This window comes from Nelumbo nucifera, chromosome 1 (genome assembly GCF_055504915.1).
Source record: "Nelumbo nucifera cultivar China Antique chromosome 1, China Antique-T2T, whole genome shotgun sequence".
NCBI classification, from domain to species: domain Eukaryota; kingdom Viridiplantae; phylum Streptophyta; class Magnoliopsida; order Proteales; family Nelumbonaceae; genus Nelumbo; species Nelumbo nucifera.
In genome coordinates, this window is record NC_142649.1 from 67251314 (window position 1) to 67270491 (window position 19178).

General features: G+C 40.8%; 1 protein-coding gene across 5 annotated transcripts in view; it reads left to right on the forward strand.

The window, feature by feature from the left end:
• Nucleotides 1-19178, forward strand: part of LOC104594146 (uncharacterized) — a 29658-nt gene that overhangs the window by 4547 nt on the left and 5933 nt on the right. For 3 of the 5 annotated variants that reach the window (XM_088901768.1, XM_010254316.3, XM_019197199.2), the window contains 3 exons: nt 3024-4471; nt 5079-5192; nt 5415-5569. In XM_088901768.1, the coding sequence (XP_088757894.1) occupies nt 3024-4471; nt 5079-5192; nt 5415-5569 (1717 nt within the window). The remainder of the gene's footprint in view (nt 1-3023; nt 4472-5078; nt 5193-5414; nt 5570-19178) is intronic. The other 2 variants (XM_088901773.1, XM_088901771.1) reach the window with 1 other exon arrangement.

Sequence of the window (19178 nt, forward strand, 5' to 3'; positions counted from 1 at the left end):
CTGTGATAGTTCGTATCAATGGTTGAGTTTGTTGATGCACAAGGCGTTTTAAGTGGATCCTACCCATTTAATACACAGAATTGATTTCACTATTCCCTTTTTGTCTGGCTGGAGTACTGGGCAGAAATTTTAGGCTGTTTTTAGATGGGATTGGGGGAGAGGGAAGAGAAAATATGCTTTTTTCCGGGTTCTGCAGTTGGTTGTGAAAATTTAATCTTGTGGAATCTAGAAAGCAGTGGACTTTTGTCATGTTTCCTGCTGTTTCATTGGAAATTGGAATCCCTACTAGGGCTGCTAGACATTCTTGAAACCACCCATTTTTTCCCTTTCTCTTCTATATTCCCATTCCCATCCAATCTAAACATGACCTTAGTTCTCGTAAAGAAACAAAGAAACCTTTAAGGGTACTTTCAGTTTCTTCATCACATCTTTTAATACTATAAATAATTATTCTATTTTTTTTGATCAATAGTAACCATCAAAGGATTTAATTAGTAGCATAATGAAAAAGGACAGTCTGTCTCCTTAAGGAACACTTGAGGGAGAGAAGCACTACAAACAGCATTTGGGCTGACTTGTCTTGCAAGAAAAAAAAAGAGGAAACAATTCTATGCAACTAATGTGAGTGAGGAATGGAAGCCACCGGCACTGAACAAACTAAAACTAAATTTTGATGGGAGTTCTTTTGGTAACCCAGGAAGGGCAGGCATAGGGGGTGTGATTAGAAATCATGAGGGTGTGGTGGTGGCACTCTTCTCAGGACCAATAGGTATTGGTGACTCAATACAGGCTGAATCTCTAGCCCTGCTTCAAGGTCTAAAGATGGCTGAGCAGATAGGAATAACAGACTTAGAAATAGAAGGAGACTCACTACTGGTCATTTCTTGGGCCAAAAGCATCACTTCAGTACCTTGGAAGCTCAAGTTTATCTTCAGAGAAATTGACATACTTACAAGGAGGATCAACTCTCAGTTTGTTTGGGTCAAACGGAGCGCAAATGGGATGGTGGATACCCTAGCAAAACAAGGGGCAAATAGATCTACATTGTACTGGGCAGAACTGTAACTGATTGTTTGTGGGTGCAGACTAGATTAATGCTTTTCTGCTACCTATAACTTTTGTAACTGATTGTAACCTTTGCTACATTATTAATAAAATTTCTTGCTGATAAAAAAAAAACTATATTCCACCCTATGCTGGTTCCGAGGACCCACTATTTCCCATCCAAGACTGGTTCTTGTTACCCCTTCCCTTGTCAATGAACCCACAACCACAGGGTCATTGACTGATGTAAGGAAACAATTTTGCTTCCCTATTTGATGCATTGAAGTCCATGGGCCTTTCATCAATTCTGTCATCCACCTAACACCTCTATGGTCTTCTAATCTAATACTTAAAGGTCATTCCAACTAATTGTGTAGGCAAGTTTGATCTCTCTATGGCCCCATTCTACTTAAAGAGCATCCCTGTTACTATATAAGCAAGTAATTTAGCTCACAAAGAGGGATCTCCTCCAAGCACACCCTCTGCACACACTCTGAAAGCACAGGCATCCATTTGCACATTGGGAACATCTCCCCTTGAATTTAATATACATGTATGGGAGATATTCCTGATATGCAGCTGAATGCCGTGTGTGCAGAATTCTTGCTTTCAGGAGATCTGGGCTCATTATCATCACCCACTAGCATTGAAAAGCTTAACATGTCAGTGCCCCAAAAATCTCTAAGGACACCTATACTGGGTGAGCATGGATATTGTATGGAACAGCCATATCAAAAAATTATCTTCTCTTTTTCTCTCGAAGAAAAAAAATCTTACATCTATTGGTGTCCTAATTTGACTTGCCTGCCTTCTTTATGGATTTCTTATAGAGCAACTATTAGGATGGACCATTTTTAAGAAGGTACTCAGATTGAACTATTTACGCTTCCCTGATTCATTGATATACTAACTCAAATATTGCTGGAACAATCTGAACCTGTCAGCAATAAGATTTGGATTTCTATATTCCAAATAATTACTTTGGTGGTTAGAAGTTTAAGGAGTTTGATTTCTTTTGATGAGTAAAATGAAATGAGGTTCCACTTGATGATTACCTCATTTCTCATTTTTCATTTCTCATTTTTTAAGGGGCTTATGATATTATTCTTAATCAACAAGTCCCCTTCTATTGTCAAGAATATCATATAAGAGTAACCAAATGCAACCATGTTTTTCCCCGCACTGAAATGGTGATGTGATATATTAATGTTTAATTTGATTGAGCATGTGGTAAGTTCTATTTCAGTTGTACCTCACACCTAATATACCATCTTTGAAGGGTCTCTGCATTTCATCTTACAAGTTGCTGTCAATGCGATTTGTTTTTGATATTCCAGTTACTGCAAATAAGAGGCAATTCCACAGGAACTTGCCTTTATCTGAAAAGAAACTAACCCTCCAATGGTCTAACCGGACTAGAGATCTGGAATCAAGAATGGAGGGACCCAACACAGCTCGAAGAGCTTTGCAAAATGGCACCACACCTGATAAGTATAGGAGCAATGAATTAACAGGTGTTGGATAGATTCTGAGGCTAAACCACACAGGATGCAATCAACCTCCATTCTACGCCTCAAAACAGGTGGGATTGAATTTAAGTTTTTACTGTTTTACTCTTAGAAGTTATACAGGGGATAATCCTGGTACCCTTTTTGTAGTAGTTTTCCTTCATGGTAGTGAGGCTGTTCTTGGGTCAGCTATCTACTTTATAAGAGGTATGCTGTTTTGTATTAATCCCATAATTATTAACGCTATCCTCTTGTATTTTATTAGCAATAAAGAAAAAGCTGGGATGGGCCTTGATTTTTTGCAGATTTACTCTTGGAAGGTATACAATGAGATTGATATGACTGTATTGAGTGACATGCTTATCTCTGACCATAAAAGTTTTAGCCGAGACATTTACTGTGTTCTTCCAGATAACTTTATCTGCACCTGCATTCTCTTGGATGTCTTAATCTAATACGATTTGTGTGCAGCAAATCTTTCTGGTGATCATTCGCTAGACAAACCTCCAACATTTTCCCTCCATGCTCATTCTGCAGCAGTAGCCAAAGTGGGTCAAGTAAACAAGGTGCCGGATCATACTCCTATCAAAACTGAAGGAAGCACCACAGTGGCTCTTCAAGCAGAAAAAGATCAGATGTGTAAACCTTCTGTAATTCAAACTGCATCTGGAAACCTGCCAAGTGCATACCAATCTTCATTGGGCATGAATTTTATGCAAACTCCTTCACTTTACACTAACCACGGTGACATTGCAAGGAATGTTCAGAAGTTTTTGCAACCAAGGATTCCTGAACGTCCTAACTGGATTCCGCCTTCAGTAGATTACATGAACAAGACCTTATCTTGCCAAGTATGCAAGGTTACCATCAATGATGTAGAAAGTTTACTTGTATGTGATGCTTGTGAGAAAGGAGTCCACTTAAGGTGTCTTCAATCTTACAATCTAAAAGGCATTCCTAAAGGTGAGTGGCACTGCCCTAGGTGTTTGATATCAAGCAATGGGAAACCTTTGCCCCCTAAATATGGTCGTGTAACAAGAAGTATCACTGCACCAAAAGTATCTTCAAGCACAGCTGGAGCTCAATCTTCTTTAGATAAGAGGGTGGGAAGTTCAGATGAGAAGATTAATCACCAGAAAGTAACCACTAATGGAAATCTAGGTTTACAGAATCCTGCCAATGTTAGTAGTACAGACAACAACCATAATGAATTGGATTTTGTGTTAAGGATGACAAATGAAAGCGAAACACAAGGTACTGACATTGCAGTAAACAGAATAAAAAGTGAAACCTGCCAGGCTATATTATGTGAAACTGTTGGGGCAGTTTCAGCTTCTGTTCCTTGTTCTGGCACTGCAAATCAAAGTTTGAACCAACCCACTCAAAATAGTTCATCATCTCAATGTGACAGAGAGGGATCAATGTTGGAGCCCAAGGTACTTCCGAAATCTGAACCTGGACACCCTTGTCAAGAAAAACAATCTGATATAGGTTTTGATACTTGTTATGACTTGCAAGCATCATGTAATTCAAAAGATGTTGGCAAAAGTAGGCCATTGAATTGTACTGAAGTTTCTGCAAATCATTATCCTGCTAACAACACCATATTCAAAGAGCCTGTGATGTCTGATTTAAAAGATACTTCTGGATGTAAGACAAGCTGTGATGTCAGGGGAGATGCCCAAGATGTTGCTCAAGCAAGTGCTTTTGGGGCTTCAGATGTTGGAAATGGAGTTAGAGATTGCACTAGGTCTTCAATAGATGGCTGTCATAGTGTGGATTGGGTTGGTGATGTACTTCAAGTTGTAGATGAGAAGGCATTTTATCAGTCTTGTTGCGTTAATGGAGTCATGTACAAGCTTCTAGATCATGCACTTTTTTGTTCTAACAGTAACAATCTCAGACCTTCAAAGCTTCAGGTAAACCATCATCAAGCTTACTGTGACTCTTTTATCTTTTAAATTGGTAAAATGACCTCTACACCAGTGAAACTGTACTTCCATCATTTGATGGTAACTTGCATTGAGCTCTGGTGGCCCTAAAATTGCAATATATGCCTCTGAAGCAGAAGCTTGGGCCCTTCTTGCTGATCTCAGAATTGCCAGAGAGACCCAATCTCTTTCTTTGACAGTTGAAGGTGACTCCTGGAATGTGATGGGTTGGGTCAACAAGTCTGGGGCAACCCCCTGGCAGCTAGCCACCCGTCTCCTTAATGAAACCAGCGAGATCTCCGAGACCCTTGGTCATAGCTACACATGGATCCCTAGAGAACTAAACCAAGTGGCAGACTCTTCAGCTAAATCTGGATAAGGAAAGGACTTATTGTATAATGCAAATATTTTAACCTATTACTTGAGGTGGCTTTTAATGTTTTTTGTTATAGAGCCCTGTTTGTAGTTTGTACATCCTCTAATGCACATCTCTCTTTACACTGAATGAAAACATTACTTATTTTCAAAAAGAAAAGAAAGAATAAAAAAATAAAAAAAGAATACACAAATTGTAAGCTCTTGTGTTTTATTGCAGGCTCTTTGGGAGGATACTAGAACTAGGTCAAAGTGGGCTATTGTGAGTAGGTGTTATTCACCAAGTGATCTGCCAGAGGTTGTGGGTCGGCCATGTATGCCAGAAGATAATGAGGTATAGTAGAAGTGATTTCTCATATTTTCAGTTTGAACATTAAATTTCCATTCTTATGTATTGTATAAAGTTTGGTATACTCCATATCCATAATCTGATCAAGGGCATTGCTAATTGATGGAAAATTTGGCCCTTTACCCACTTCCTTTTTTTTATTCTTTAGCCATCTGCTGTTCTGTTTTCTACATAATTTCATACATTCTCATGGCTAAACCGTTGCAGGTCTATGAATCTAACCATGAAAGCACTGTAATGGCTGGTTTAATTCAAGGTCCATGCGATGTTCTGCCTTCTAACAAGTTTAAGGAAGAAATTGAAAGACGTACGCATTTAGGTGATGGGGCAAATAATGGCTTACGGCCAGTTTTCCTCTGCAAGTATGTTCCTCCAGTTACTGGATTGTATATGGGTTCTTATGGTTTCTTCTATATAAATATCTTTCTACAAAGACTACACTATTCCAAGGTTTTTGTTCTTTGGATACCATCATGCCAAATGGCTTTGTTATTCCTTAATTTTTCTCATTTTTTTTGAGAAAAGTTATTACTGTGTATAACTGTTATCAGAAGCCAACAGTATTTCTCTGTGCAGTAAGCCAGTAACCATGCAGAAAAAACAAAAAACAAACTTCTTTCTTTATGCTTCATCTTCAAATTATCTAGCTTGTATCAAAACATTATTGTCTGTTCAGAAACACAGAAAAGGAAGTTTTTCCAAACTCCTCCCTTGTTGATATCCATAAGTATAATTGTGCTTCTGCCTTGTCACTTCTGCATAGTTGTTTTTTTTTGATCAGCAAAAAATGATTAATTTTATTAATGGGAGATAGAAGTTACAACAGCTCGGGTATCCATTCACCCAAAATACAGATGTCCATGTAACTAATTTACAATAGAGCCCAGAATAACTGCTTCCTCAATAACCCTTGCTTTGCTAAAGTGTGAGCCATCCCATTAGCTGTCCTGTGAATCCAATTGAAGGAAGCATTCAGGTCCCCTTTCAGACTGTCTATCTCCCTTCAGGCTTGTTTGTAATACACAAGGTACATTGTGACTAGAAGTGATCCAAGGAAGGACAGGGAATCTGCAGTGTGGATGCCTCTGCCTGAAGGATGGGCAAAGCTGAACTTTGATGGAAGCAGCCAAGGAAACCCAGGCCCATCAGGGATAGGAGGGGTGCTGATAGATAGGGAGAGCAACATCTTAGCATTGTTTTCAGGCCCCTTGGGAATAGGAGACTCCAATAGAGCTGAGATTTTAGCAGTGGTACAAGGTATTCAGATTGCAGAACAATTAGGAGTTCAGCACTTGGTAGTTGAAGGAGACTCTAAGATTGTTGTGGGATGGCTGACAGACCCAGCTTCAGATATGTGGCGACACAAAGACCTGTTAAGGAAAGTCAACTGGCTCACAAGAAACATGACTGTTACCTTTCTTTGGGTGGGAAGATCAGCAAATACCTTAACGGATGGGTTAGCTAAGCAAGGGGCTTCAAGGGAACATTTATTTTGGGCTGCTCTGTAATTTTATTTCTGGATATTTCTGGTTTTTAATTTGATTTAATACTTTGTTTGAAGAGGTAACAACTCGTGTCTCCTCTTGGGTCTCCTATATTGCCTCATATTTCTGGATTAATAAATTATCTTCATTCATAAAAAAAACCACTATTGATTCTCCTTCAACTCCAGGTTTCTAAATTGGATTGCTTAGCAAATTTTAAGCCTTGTAACAACGCCAACAGTTCAGCCTTTAAAGAGTCCCCTTCTCCTTTGGGTAGCCAACACTTTACGTGAGGAGTCTCTAAACACACCACCAATACCTGCCATCCTTGGGTTTCCCATTGAACTGATGAACTCCCATCAAAATTTAACTTCATCTTATCTCTTGCTGGTGACTTCCATTCCATCATCTTTCTTTCCTTTTGTTTAGAAGAGTGTGCCATCTCATTCCAATCTCTTATTATATTAGTGTCTATGAAACATTGGAAGATGTCAAGGGTTTTCATACAATGGGCCATTTTAATTTTTCTTAATTCCACCAACTCCTTTGACCTAAGCTTCTCATTAAATATTCTTGCATTCCTCTCCTCCTAGATGGAACCAAACCACAATAGCTCTAACTGCCTTCCACATTGTTCTTCCTCCTTTTGTTGGTTGTCTTAGGAAATTTGGGCTGAAAAGACTCGCTACATCCTAAGGAGCTATCCACTTGCAACCAAAAAGTGAAAAAAAAGACTCCCAAATTTACTACACAAAAGGACAAGAGATTAGTAAGTGGGGTAAGGATTCATCATTTTCAAAACAAAGAAAACACACATGTAGGGAAAGACATCTATTCGGTATCCTTTTTCGAAGCAAATAACAGGTGTTCACCTTTCCAAGAAAAACCTCCCAGCACAGTGGTTTAACTTTATGTGGTATGGACTTACTCCAAATTTCTTTCACGGGGAAATTCTTTCCCACCTCCAAAGGTTGCAAAAGTGAATTGAGAAATGAGGCACAAGTGAAAATACCATCGGGGTAGGTAGTCTAGATTCTAGTGTCCTCCATGGTTTGAATCAAGAAAATAAACTGGAGTTTATCCAATAATTGAATAAGGGCCTCACACATTACTTAGCTCCCTTTTGAACCCAAAATTCCAACTCACACCCACTAAAGAGAAAGTGGCAAATCTCGAAATTAAACGGTTCTTGTGGTCAGACATTGAGTAAAGGCCTAGGAAAATGGAGCTAAGAGGAGCATCAACCAACCAAATGTCTTCCCAAAAGAGAACCCTTGACCCACACCCAACATCATACCTGATAAAATTAATAAAGGTTGGATATACCTTTTGGATTTCTTTCCACAGAGAAGTGGCCACCTTTGCATCCCAACCATTGCTCATCATCCCGTGAGTGCTTTCAATGACCTTGTGCCACAACTTGTTTCTTTCTGATGGGAACCTCTAGAGCCACTTTCCCAGTAAAGATGTATTCCTAAGAACCAGGTTCCCTATACCAGTCCTCCCTTCTCCTTTGCTTTGCTAACTTGTTCCCACTTCACTAAATGGTTTCTCTTCTCATCCCCAGGCTCCCATAGAAAATGGCTCATAAGATTTTCTAGCTGACCTACTATCATAGAAGGTATTCTAAAGGTGGATAGGAAGTAAATTGGGAGATTGGCTAAAGTTGCTCTAATCAAAGTAATCCTTCGACCCATTGAAAGGTAGTTTTTCTTCCAAAGGGCCAACTTCTTACTGGATCTCTCTACCATCGATTTCCAAAACAATTCAGGTCTTGGTTTCCCTCCTAGTGGTAGTCCTAGATACTCCATAGGCCATTGTCTAACCTCAGACCCTAATATCTTCACCAAACTACTCAAATCTTCCTCCTCCATGTTGATGCATGTTATACAACACTTTCCCCAATGCACCTTCAATTTTGAGATGGCTTCAAAGGAGTTAATAAGCTCTTTCACGTTTTTGAGATTTTCATAATTGCCTTCCTCACAAAAAAGAATGATATCATTTGTAAACTGCAAATGAGAAACTGACACCTCAAGACTTTCAATCCTCCACCCTCTAAACAGGTTGTTTTGGTCAACCTTGATAATCATTCTACTTAACACCTTTGTCATTAGGTTGACAAGGAAGGGAGATAAGGGGTCACTTTGTCTTGGACCTCTTTTTGCTAGAAAGAAATATCTGGCCACACCATTTATGAAGATTTGAGTAGTGCATTGAGCTCAAACACTCCTTAACCCATAATCTCCACCTCTCCCTCAAACCAACTCTCTCTAGAATCTCCAAAAGAAATGACCAATCGACAAAGTTGTAGGCCTTCTCTAGATCCAACTTACATATGAAACCTTGTCCACCCATTTTCTTTCTTTCTGCTACACAGTCATTGGCTACCAAGATCTGATCAATTATTTGTCTCCCACAAAAGCTCCTTGATATTGTGAGATTACGAGTGGTAACACCTTTAGTCTTCTAGCAAGAACTTTCACAATGATTTTGTAGATGCTTTGGCTTTCCACTAGGTTTATTGGTCTAAAGTCCTTTGGTGCGCCTGCCTCATTTTTCTTGGGGATTATGGCTATGAAAGCAATGTTTCTAACCTATTTTTGACCCGAATGGTCGAACCGTTTGAACTATCACCGGGTCAACCTTTTGGGTCCGGTTTTTAAAAAACCCGGCGTTGCCCAAAAAACTGTTGACTGGGACAGTTGAATTGTTGAACCGATGACCTGGTCACCGGGTTGTGAGTTGCATACCATGTACACAAACTTTGGGAGGCCAAAACTTTACACTCCGGTGTCCGATTGAGGTGATTTTTTTTTTTTTTTAATTTTGGGTAACACCAATGTTTTAAAAGCCATGGGAGGCGTACCTCCAGGCGAGGTGCCGCCAAAACGCCCAAAGGCGTAGGCCAGAGGCACCGACACCTTTGAGGCATACGCCCCACATGCTTTTTTCATGAGGTGTGCTTGAGGTGTACGCCTCATGCACATCTCATGTAGAAAAGACCAAAAAAAAGAAAAAAAAAGGAAAGGGAAGGGAAAGAAAAAGAATGAAAAGAAAAAAAAAAGAGAGAAAATGAAGGTAAAGAAAAAGAAAGGGAAGGGAAGAATAGATAAGGGGGAAGAAATGAGACCCTTTTAACTAGTGTTATTCATCTTCATTCTTTTTAATATAAACGATTTTTATTAAAAATAAGGAAAAATGAGATCCTTCTTCCTCTTCTTCCTCTTTCCCTTCCTCCTCCTTCTTCCTCCTCATCCCCCTCCTCTTAAGGAGGCTTACGCCTCCTTGTGTTCGGGAGGCTGATGCCTCTTACGTTCTTAACTACGCCTCACGCCTCTAGGTAGTGGAGCACCTCGCATTACGCCTTTGCGTTTTAAAACATTGGGAGATCTATATGCCCCAAGGCGCCAAAAGGCCCGCTATTTTTGCAAAAAAAACCCTTTTTTTGACCTAAAATTGCAATTTTTATTATTTTTATACATAAAAAAATTAAAAACATAAATTAAATATAAAATAATGCATATATCATGTCTAAAATATAATTATACATTGTTTATTGATAAAATATGTATTTGCATATATATATATATACATGTACACATATAAATATATATACTTAAAATATATTGACACTGACATGCCACGGTCTAACCCGTTTGACTCGGACGGTCGAACTAGTGACTTGCGACCTGTAGGCAAAAACAATTTGGCCTCTGGGTTGGTTTTTAAAACACGGCATGAAAGTTAAATTTATTCTTCGAGAAATTTCTCCATCATGATAGAAGTCATTGAAAAACCTCCAACAAATCGCCCTTGATAATATCCCAACACTATTGAAAGAAAACCATAGAGAAACCATCTGGCCTTGGAGCTTTGGACCTTTCCATTGAAAAAATTGCCTCTCTAATCTCTTCAAGGGTAAAAACTTCCTCTAAAGCTGCTGACTCGGCTTTTGGTACCCTCTCCCGTTCTAGATTTGGAAGAGGCAGATCTCTCACTCCTGAATGCATATAGATACCTTTAAAATGATGATCCACAAACACCTTAACGATCCCCTCTTCCATGGTTATCTTTTGAGCATTCTATTCTAGCCTCTTAATTAGATTCTTCATTCTCCTACCACTTGCCAATGAGTGAAAGAATTTTGTGTTTCCATTCCCCTCCAATAGTCACATGCACCTAGATTTTTGTCTCCAAGAGATCTCCTCCTTTCTTAGCACCTCTTCCAACTTGCATTTGAGCCTCCACCTTTCCTCTCTTTCCTCCCTGCTAATTTCTCTCAATTCTTTTATTGTATCCAGCTCTACAATCCTTAAGCAGATTTTCTCCTTTGTCTCTTCCACCTTTCCAAACAGGTCCTTATTCTAGGCTTTTATTTTTTTCTTTTAATTTCTTTAAGCACCTTGAAAACTTGATGCCTTTCTTCAATCCCCTATGTCCTACCTCTTGCCACCAAACTCTGATCTGCTCCACAAACGAAGGATCCTCCATCCGACCACATGTTCTCAAACCTAAAGGGTGAGGGGCCTCCCAAGGTATCTTCTTGTACTAGACAAATTGGACAATAATTTGAGGTGACTCTAGGTAAGTTGGACCCTGTCTCTATATGAGTTTGGCTGGTAAACATTTGTCAAAGCCCATTCCTTATCATCATCCACTATTCCACTCTTTTGATTTTTATTGAAATAGAGAATTGCCCTATAAACTCCTCCACACACTATATCTCCTCATTTTTCCAAATAGTAAGGATGCCTTCAGAAGCTCCCCATGACAGGGCACAAGCCCAATCAAACCCCTAGCACTCTAGATACTCTTGAGCCATCTTCTATCCAACTCTTGTATTTTTGTTTCTTGTAACAAAACCACATCTGGTTTCTCCTTCCTAAGAGTTTCTCTAATCAATCTTCTCTTCACACTGCCTACACCTCTCACATTCCAACTTAAAATCTTCATGTTGATTCTAAACTTGAAACCCACAACTTCCAATCAATCCCATTAAAAAACCTCCCCTTCTTTCTTTCTTTCCTCTTGTTCTCCTCTCTATCATATACTATTTTGTTTATCAGATTTTCCACCTCGCCCTTCTTTCTTCTCCCTTTCCCCTTCCCTTTTTCCTTTCTTTCAAACACCTTGACCCCTAACGACTTCCCTAAAGTAGACTTCTTCCTCTTTCCTATTGAGCTACTCTTTGAATTTGATTGTTTCTCACCAACTTCTTGGTCTTTTGCTTCACTTTCCAAGGGGGGCTTCTGTGTGTGTGTGTGTGTTCTAAATCAACTATCTCCCAAATATCCTCTACCATAAGAATAGCCTTGCAAACATACATTAAGTTGTCGATTCTACCTTTCTCTCCACTAACCCCCAACCTTCCTAGCTTCAATTCACCTCCGAGTGTGTGGCAACATGATTTTCAACATCCAAGGGATTTTGAGCAACAACTGGATTTGCAAGAACAATGGAGGACACACAACAAGTAGTAGGGTTAGCAATAACTTGAGAGGTAATAGGTGGACATTACTCAGAGACAACATAAGAAGGGTTAAGAATTCCTTGTTCAGCTCTATCGTAAGCCAAAGCCCTTGGAAAGCATTGGCCGATTAGAATCTTTTGGAAGCGAGCACTGTTATGCTACAAAGTGGCATATCCCTTGTGTTTCTTTGCTTTCCAAATGGATACATCCGAACTCCCCTATGTTATCACTCATCCTTTGTCTCTTAACTTGGTCGTCAATTTTGTGTCCGTCAATCATAGTCATGAACGCATCACAGTCAGTAGAGGCTTCAATAGAGCCGCAATCCTTCTGTAGGTGTTCAAGACTACTATCAGTCTTGATCACTAAGAAACTTTAGGTTCGATGATAAGAGAAAGTGAAGAAGAGGTAGAAGAAAGAGTGGTGAGAGAGTAATAGAACACATGTTTTGAGGAGAAGAACATAATCTCAATATTCTGCCGCTGCCACTTTAATTTAATATTTATATGTTATGCTAGTTACATGAAAGGACATATCTGCCCTTGGTGTTTACATCATAACTACTAACACATAACAACTGAAAATTAAATAACTAGGAATAACAGAATAATAAATTGACCACAGCTGTGATTAGATACATTTTACCCTACGGACAGAGTGGGACCACAGCTGTAGGGCCCACATTAATGTTCTCTACACTCCCTCTCAAGTTGGGAGTCTATGTTCATCATTCCCAACTTGGATAGATCTGCTTCTAGCTTCTTTCTTGATACAACTTTAGTGAGGATGTCTGCTAGTTGCATACTGGATGTGATGTAGGGGAGGCATACTTCTTGAGATGAGACCCTCTCTCGTACAAAGTGGCGGTCAACTTCAATGTGTTTGGTTCTGTCATGCTGTACTGGATTATGTGCTATATTAATGGCGGCTTGATTATCACAATACAGCATCAGGGGCTTCTCATACTCAATACCCAACTCCTCGAGTAGAGATCTTAGCCATAGGATTTCAGCCACTCCATTGGCCATGGACCTGCATTCTGCTTTAGGACTTGACTGAGAGACAACACTTTGTTTCTTACTTCTCTAGGAGGCAAGGTTTCCTCCCACAAGGGCACAATATCCTGAGGTAGACCTTCTGATATCAACACTCCCAGCCCAATCAGCATCCGTATAGACCTTCACCTTCATGTGCTTGTTGTTCTTGAATAGTATGCCCCTACCTGGGCATCTCTTCAAGTAGGCTAAGATTCTTTCTGCCGCAAGAAGATGTGTGGTTATAGGGGAACGCATGTACTGGCTGACAACACTAACAAAAGTAATATCCGGCCGAGTGAGGCAGAGATATAGGAGCTTTCTTACCAATTGCTGGAACATAACTTTGTTTTTAAGAAGCTCCCCACTCTCGGCACTAATCCTGTGGTTCTGTTCAATTGGTGTATCTACAAGCTTGACACCTAACTTTCGAGTTTCTGCCAACAGGTCTAGGACATATTTCCTTTGAGAGATAAAGATCCCCAGTTTGGATCTAGCAACCTCAATACCCAAAAAATACCGAAGTACACCAAGGTCTAACCTCAAATTCTTGATGAAGAAGCTGTTTAAGGGACTCAATCTCATGGCTATCATTCCCTGTGACCACAATGTCATCAATATATATTGCCAGTAGTGTCAAGGAGGACTCCACCCTCTTGATGAATAGGGTATGATCTGACTGGGCCTGTACGTAACCAAACTTCACAAGGGCTAGTCTGAATCTATCGAACCAAGCCCTAGGTGACTGTTTCAAACCATACAGAGCCTTGTTGAGCTGGTAGACCTTCTTACCTATTTTTGCATCATAGAATCCAGGAGGCAAACACATGTAAACTTCTTCCTGTAGATCTCCATTCAGAAAGGCATTTTTCATGTCCATTTGGTATAAAGGTGTGACTCGCTGCAAGGGACAATAGGACTCGAATAATGGTCATCTTGGCTATCGGTGCAAAGGTCTCCAAGTAATCTATGCCATAAGTCTGTGTAAACCCTCTTGCAACTAACCAAGCTTTATACCTCTCAATAGATCAATCTGCATTATGCTTCACCGTAAATACCCATCTGCATCCAACTGGTTTCTTTCCTTTGGGCAGATCGACTACCTCTCAGGTGTTGTTTTTCAACAGGGCATCCATCTTAACTTGCATTGCATCTTTCCATTCCGGGACAGATAGGGCTTCTTGCACTGTTTTTGGAATAGGGACATTGGAAATGGAACTAAGGTAGGACCTGTAGGTAGGAGATAGGCGATCATAGGATAAAAAAGGGAAATACAGTGGGCTGTAGATGTGGTACAATGTCGTTTCCCTTTACAGACTGCAATCGGAAGGTCAAGATCATCTGTAGGAGGTGAAATGGCAACGATAGGGGAAGTCTCAGTGGGCCCTGGGACTGTAGTACCTGGACCTGGAGCTACAGATGAGATTGGAGCTGGCCTGGACTGCTAATGATCAGGATCAACCTGCCTGCACCGCCTGTGATAGACCCTCAACTTCTTATCCCTCTGACCACCCTCACCATTGCAACTCTCCCTCAACTCCTGATTACATCTCTCATCACCCAATGGAATAGGTAAAGGAACTGCCCCACTCTCACTGCTCTCCCCCTGAAGACAATGACTCAAACCCCCACTCTCACTACTCTCCCCTTGAGGGGAAACCCGAGGATAATAGGGTGTCCCCTCAAGGAAAGTGACATCCGTGGAGACAAACTTCTTCCCTGAGACAGGATCATAGCAGCAATAACCCTTTTGAGTGTGTGCATAACCAAGGAAGATGCATTTGGAGGCCTTGGGTTCGAACTTGGAGTGATGGGGACCAAGAAGTTGAACAAAGCAAGTACAACCGAATGTCAAGGGGAATAGAAAACAAGTCCTCACGTGGGTGTAGAAGGGAAAAAGGAGATCACATATCAAGGATCATGGAAGGAACTCGATTAATAAGGTATACAGCCGTGAGGATAGCATCACCCTAGAAGTGAATAGGAACATTGGAAGTAAACATGAGACTTCTAGCCACTTCCAAAATGTGCCTATTCTTCCTTTCGGCAACTCCATTCTGTTGAGGTGTATGAGGGCAAGAGCTCTGGTGGATAACCCCATGATGAAGAAGATAAGATGTCAATGATTTAGCAAAGTATTCCTTTGCGTTATCAGATTTGAGAACCTTGATCTTGGCATCAAACTGGGTTAGGTTCATTTGGTGAAAATTTTGGGTCAGGGAAGGTGCCTCATCTCGTGAACGCATGAGATAAACCCAAGAGAAACAGGTATGGTCATCAATAAATAACAAGAAATATCTGTACCCACCCATGGAAGGGATATGATAAGGCCCCCAAACGTCAGTATGCACAATATCAAAAGAATTATCACTCCTTTTATTACTCAATAAATAAGGCTTTCTACAATGCTTAGCAAACTCACAACTTTCACACTATAACTGAGACAATTCAATAGACTCAAATAAAGTAGGAAACAGACTCTGTAAAGACCGAAAAGACAAATGACCTAATCGGTTATGCCAAAGCATAACCAGATTCACACTCTGAGAAACAAAAGACATCTTCTCAACTGACTCTCCCTGACGGAACAGCTCCCCGAGCAGATAGATCCCATTCGTCTCATGGCCAGTCCCAATCACCTTCTTCGTCTCCAAGTCCTGAAAAACACATCGGTCAGGGAAGAAAGTTACTGAGCAGTTCATATGCTTGGTAATACTACTGACTGAAAGAAGATTAGTATCAAGCTTAGGAACATGCAAGACAAGTGATAGGGAGATAGTATCTAATAAGTTGATGTCACCCTTCCCAGAAATAGGAACCAGGGAGCCATCAACAATAGATACCTTATCCCTACCAGAAGACAAATGGTAAGTAGTAAACAATGAAGACAAGCTAGTCATGTGATCAGATGCACCTGAGTCGATTATCCAACAAGGTTCAGTAGTACCTGGAGCTGAGGCATGATAGGTTGAAGCTCGAGTACCTGAATGTGCGAAGGCAGATGTAGCAGGGGCTGATGAAGACTGTGGTGGCTGAGCTGAATTTCCAACTTCCTTTTCTAGTTGTATTAGGGCAGCCCGAACTGCAGCTAAGGTCTCCAAAGATGTTCCTTCTGTGCTAGATGAGGATGTTGAATCAGTGTTCACGGCTACATGAGCAGTGCCCTTCTTGTTTCTCAACTTCGCAGGAACCAAGTGAGGGTGTAGTTTCCAACATGTTTCTTTTGTATATTTGGGCTTCTTACAATGTTTACATACCACATCCTTCTTGTCTTCCTTCCTCCTTTCCTTCTCTGAATCACCCCCTGATTTGGGTGTGACCGCTACAAAGGCTGGTGTGGGGGGCTGAGGTTGCATCATAACCTTCCTTCTTGTCTCTTCACTGTGTACAAATGAGTATGCCTGAGAGAGAGTCACACTATCTCTAGTCAAAATCTATTGCCGGACAATATCATACTCTGAGTTTAGGCCTGCCAGAAACTCAAATACCCGGTTTGTCTCAACCTGCTTTCTATATATCTGTGCATCTCTGGGACTCTCCCACTCAAGAGTCTCTAAGTGATCAATCTCACGCCATAGGGACTGCAAGGTAGAGAAATATACTGAAACCAGTCTCTCTCCTTGTTATTTTTCACTTCACATTTCAATTCATATGCTCTGGCAACATTAAGGGGTTGGGAATAAGTTTCTTTCATAACATCCCATATCTCCTTAGCTGTATTTGCCCACAAATAATTCCGGCTAATATGAGGCTGCATAGAATTACACAGCCATGTCATAACCAAGTAGTTTTCTTGAATCCACTTGGTATATGCCGGGTCTCCCTTGGGAGGTTCTTTCATATCTCCCAAGAGGTACCCTAATTTACCTCTTCCACCAAAGCCATCATGGCTGATTGGGCCCATTCCAAATAGTTTGATCCATCAAACTTTACGGTCGTAATCTGACCACCCATCTCAGAAACACTACCATAACTGATGTTCCCAAGGCTGCCTCCTGCCTGATTTTTAAACTCCATTTCTGTCAAGTCTCAAAACAGCACTTGAACTACCAATCACAATCAAAAACAGTATGGGCCTGATCTGTATTCATAGTGTATGTGCACAAAACTGGGATAATTCTGATCTGAAACCAACTAGCCAACACAACAGTAGCTGTCCGTAGAGCTCTAACCCCTTAGGACTCTGAAAACAGCTTAAAAAAATCTGATATGCTTGGGAAAGTTAGGGTTTTAATCAGTTCTTAAAGTGAACAATTCAGTTGCACAATCCAAACAGTATTGTATAGTAGGGTTAATAAGAAACCCTAGAATCTGATCAAACCTACCCGTAACCTTAAGGGCAGCTCTAGGTAGATCACAATATTCAGTCAAGCCCTAGGGCTTGCCGCAAGACCACTTTCAATCCCTAGAGTAGAGAGAAACACAGTTGAGACAGTTCGGCCTAGGGTTTGCTGTAAAGCCCTAGTGAATCGAAGAGAGAAAACCCTAGAATGGTTCGGCCTTCCCCTCCAGATAGGTCCAACCTATCTTCTCTGATAGAACTTCTCTTAGAAAGTAAACAACTTACAAGGAAAAATTGTTCGCTGCCTTTTAGGGTTACCCGAACCCTAGTCTTCTCTGATCCTTCCTGACCACCAACACTCTGCAACCTTAGCAAGTCTCCAATAGCTGCTAGCACATCTGGCGATCTCCAAGAATTAGTCTGCGAACTCCTTTTCAGCTTCTAGTCCTAGGAGATTCTCATGTGGTCGGCTGGTATTAGGCTCACATGAGAAACCCTAACTTGGCTCTGATACCATGTAGGTGTTCAAGACTGCTATCAGTCTTGATCACTAAGAAACTTTAGGTTCAATGAGAAGAGAAAGTGAAGAAGAGGTAGAAGAAAGAGTGGTGAGAGAGCAGTAGAACACAGGCTTTGAGGAGAACAGAATCTCAATATTCTGCCGCCGCCACTTTAATTTAATATTTATATGTTATGCTAGTTACATGAAAGGACATATATGCCCTTGTGTTTACATCATTACTGCTAACACATAACAACTGAAAATTAAATAACAACTAAGAATAACATAATAACAAATTGACCACAGCTGTGACTAGATACATTCTACCCTACGGACAGAGTGGGACCACAGCTGTGGGGCCCACATCAATGTTCTCTACACCTTCAACTGTACAACAACAAATGAGGAGTGTTCTTCAAACAAAATCTCCATGCCCCAAATCATCATCATTCAACCTTTTTTGAGCTTTGGTCGAATCAAGACTTCCAATGCTAGAGGGTTGGTTGACTTCCTCATCACAATCAGGTTCCATGTTCTCTCATTCACTCTCTTCATCAGAGTCCTCCCTCAAATCCCTGTTGTATTTTGGGTTTGGTCTATCTGGAGTGGTCGAGTTTTCTTTGGACGGAGGTCGCCGGACCAGTTTGTTGGTTTTTCAACCACCGGGACTTCCCATAGGAGCTTCTGCGGGTGTGGAGATCTTTGCTGCTGTAACCTTCTATTGGGGGGGGGGTCCAGTTGAGGGGGACGATGATACACCACAATTAGCATCCCCCAAAGTCCCAAGGGAACAAGGCACTTGACTCATAATAGAGTCACGTGCCTCTAAATTAAAATTCTCCCTGGGTCAAACTGATCCCACCTGATCCATTGTGCGTCTCACATTGCCCAAGACTTTAAAATTTGCTGCCTGTGCACTAAATTTGTTGGGCACGGTTTCTCTGATTAACAGAGCCTCTGTGTATGATTTCTTGGCTGTTCGATCTTGCAACTTTGAGACCCTCGGTTGCTTAAACAAATAATACTACTGATTTGCTTTCCCATGAATAAATTGTTGAGTTTCCTTCTCAAGAAACCCTTTCTCATTTGCCTTTGACTGCTTCTTTGCCACATGGCTCCACTCTTTGCCTTCGCCACATCACGCCCAACCCTCCATGTCATCATCATCGTCTTCCTCTCTCCTCCCGCACTAGAGC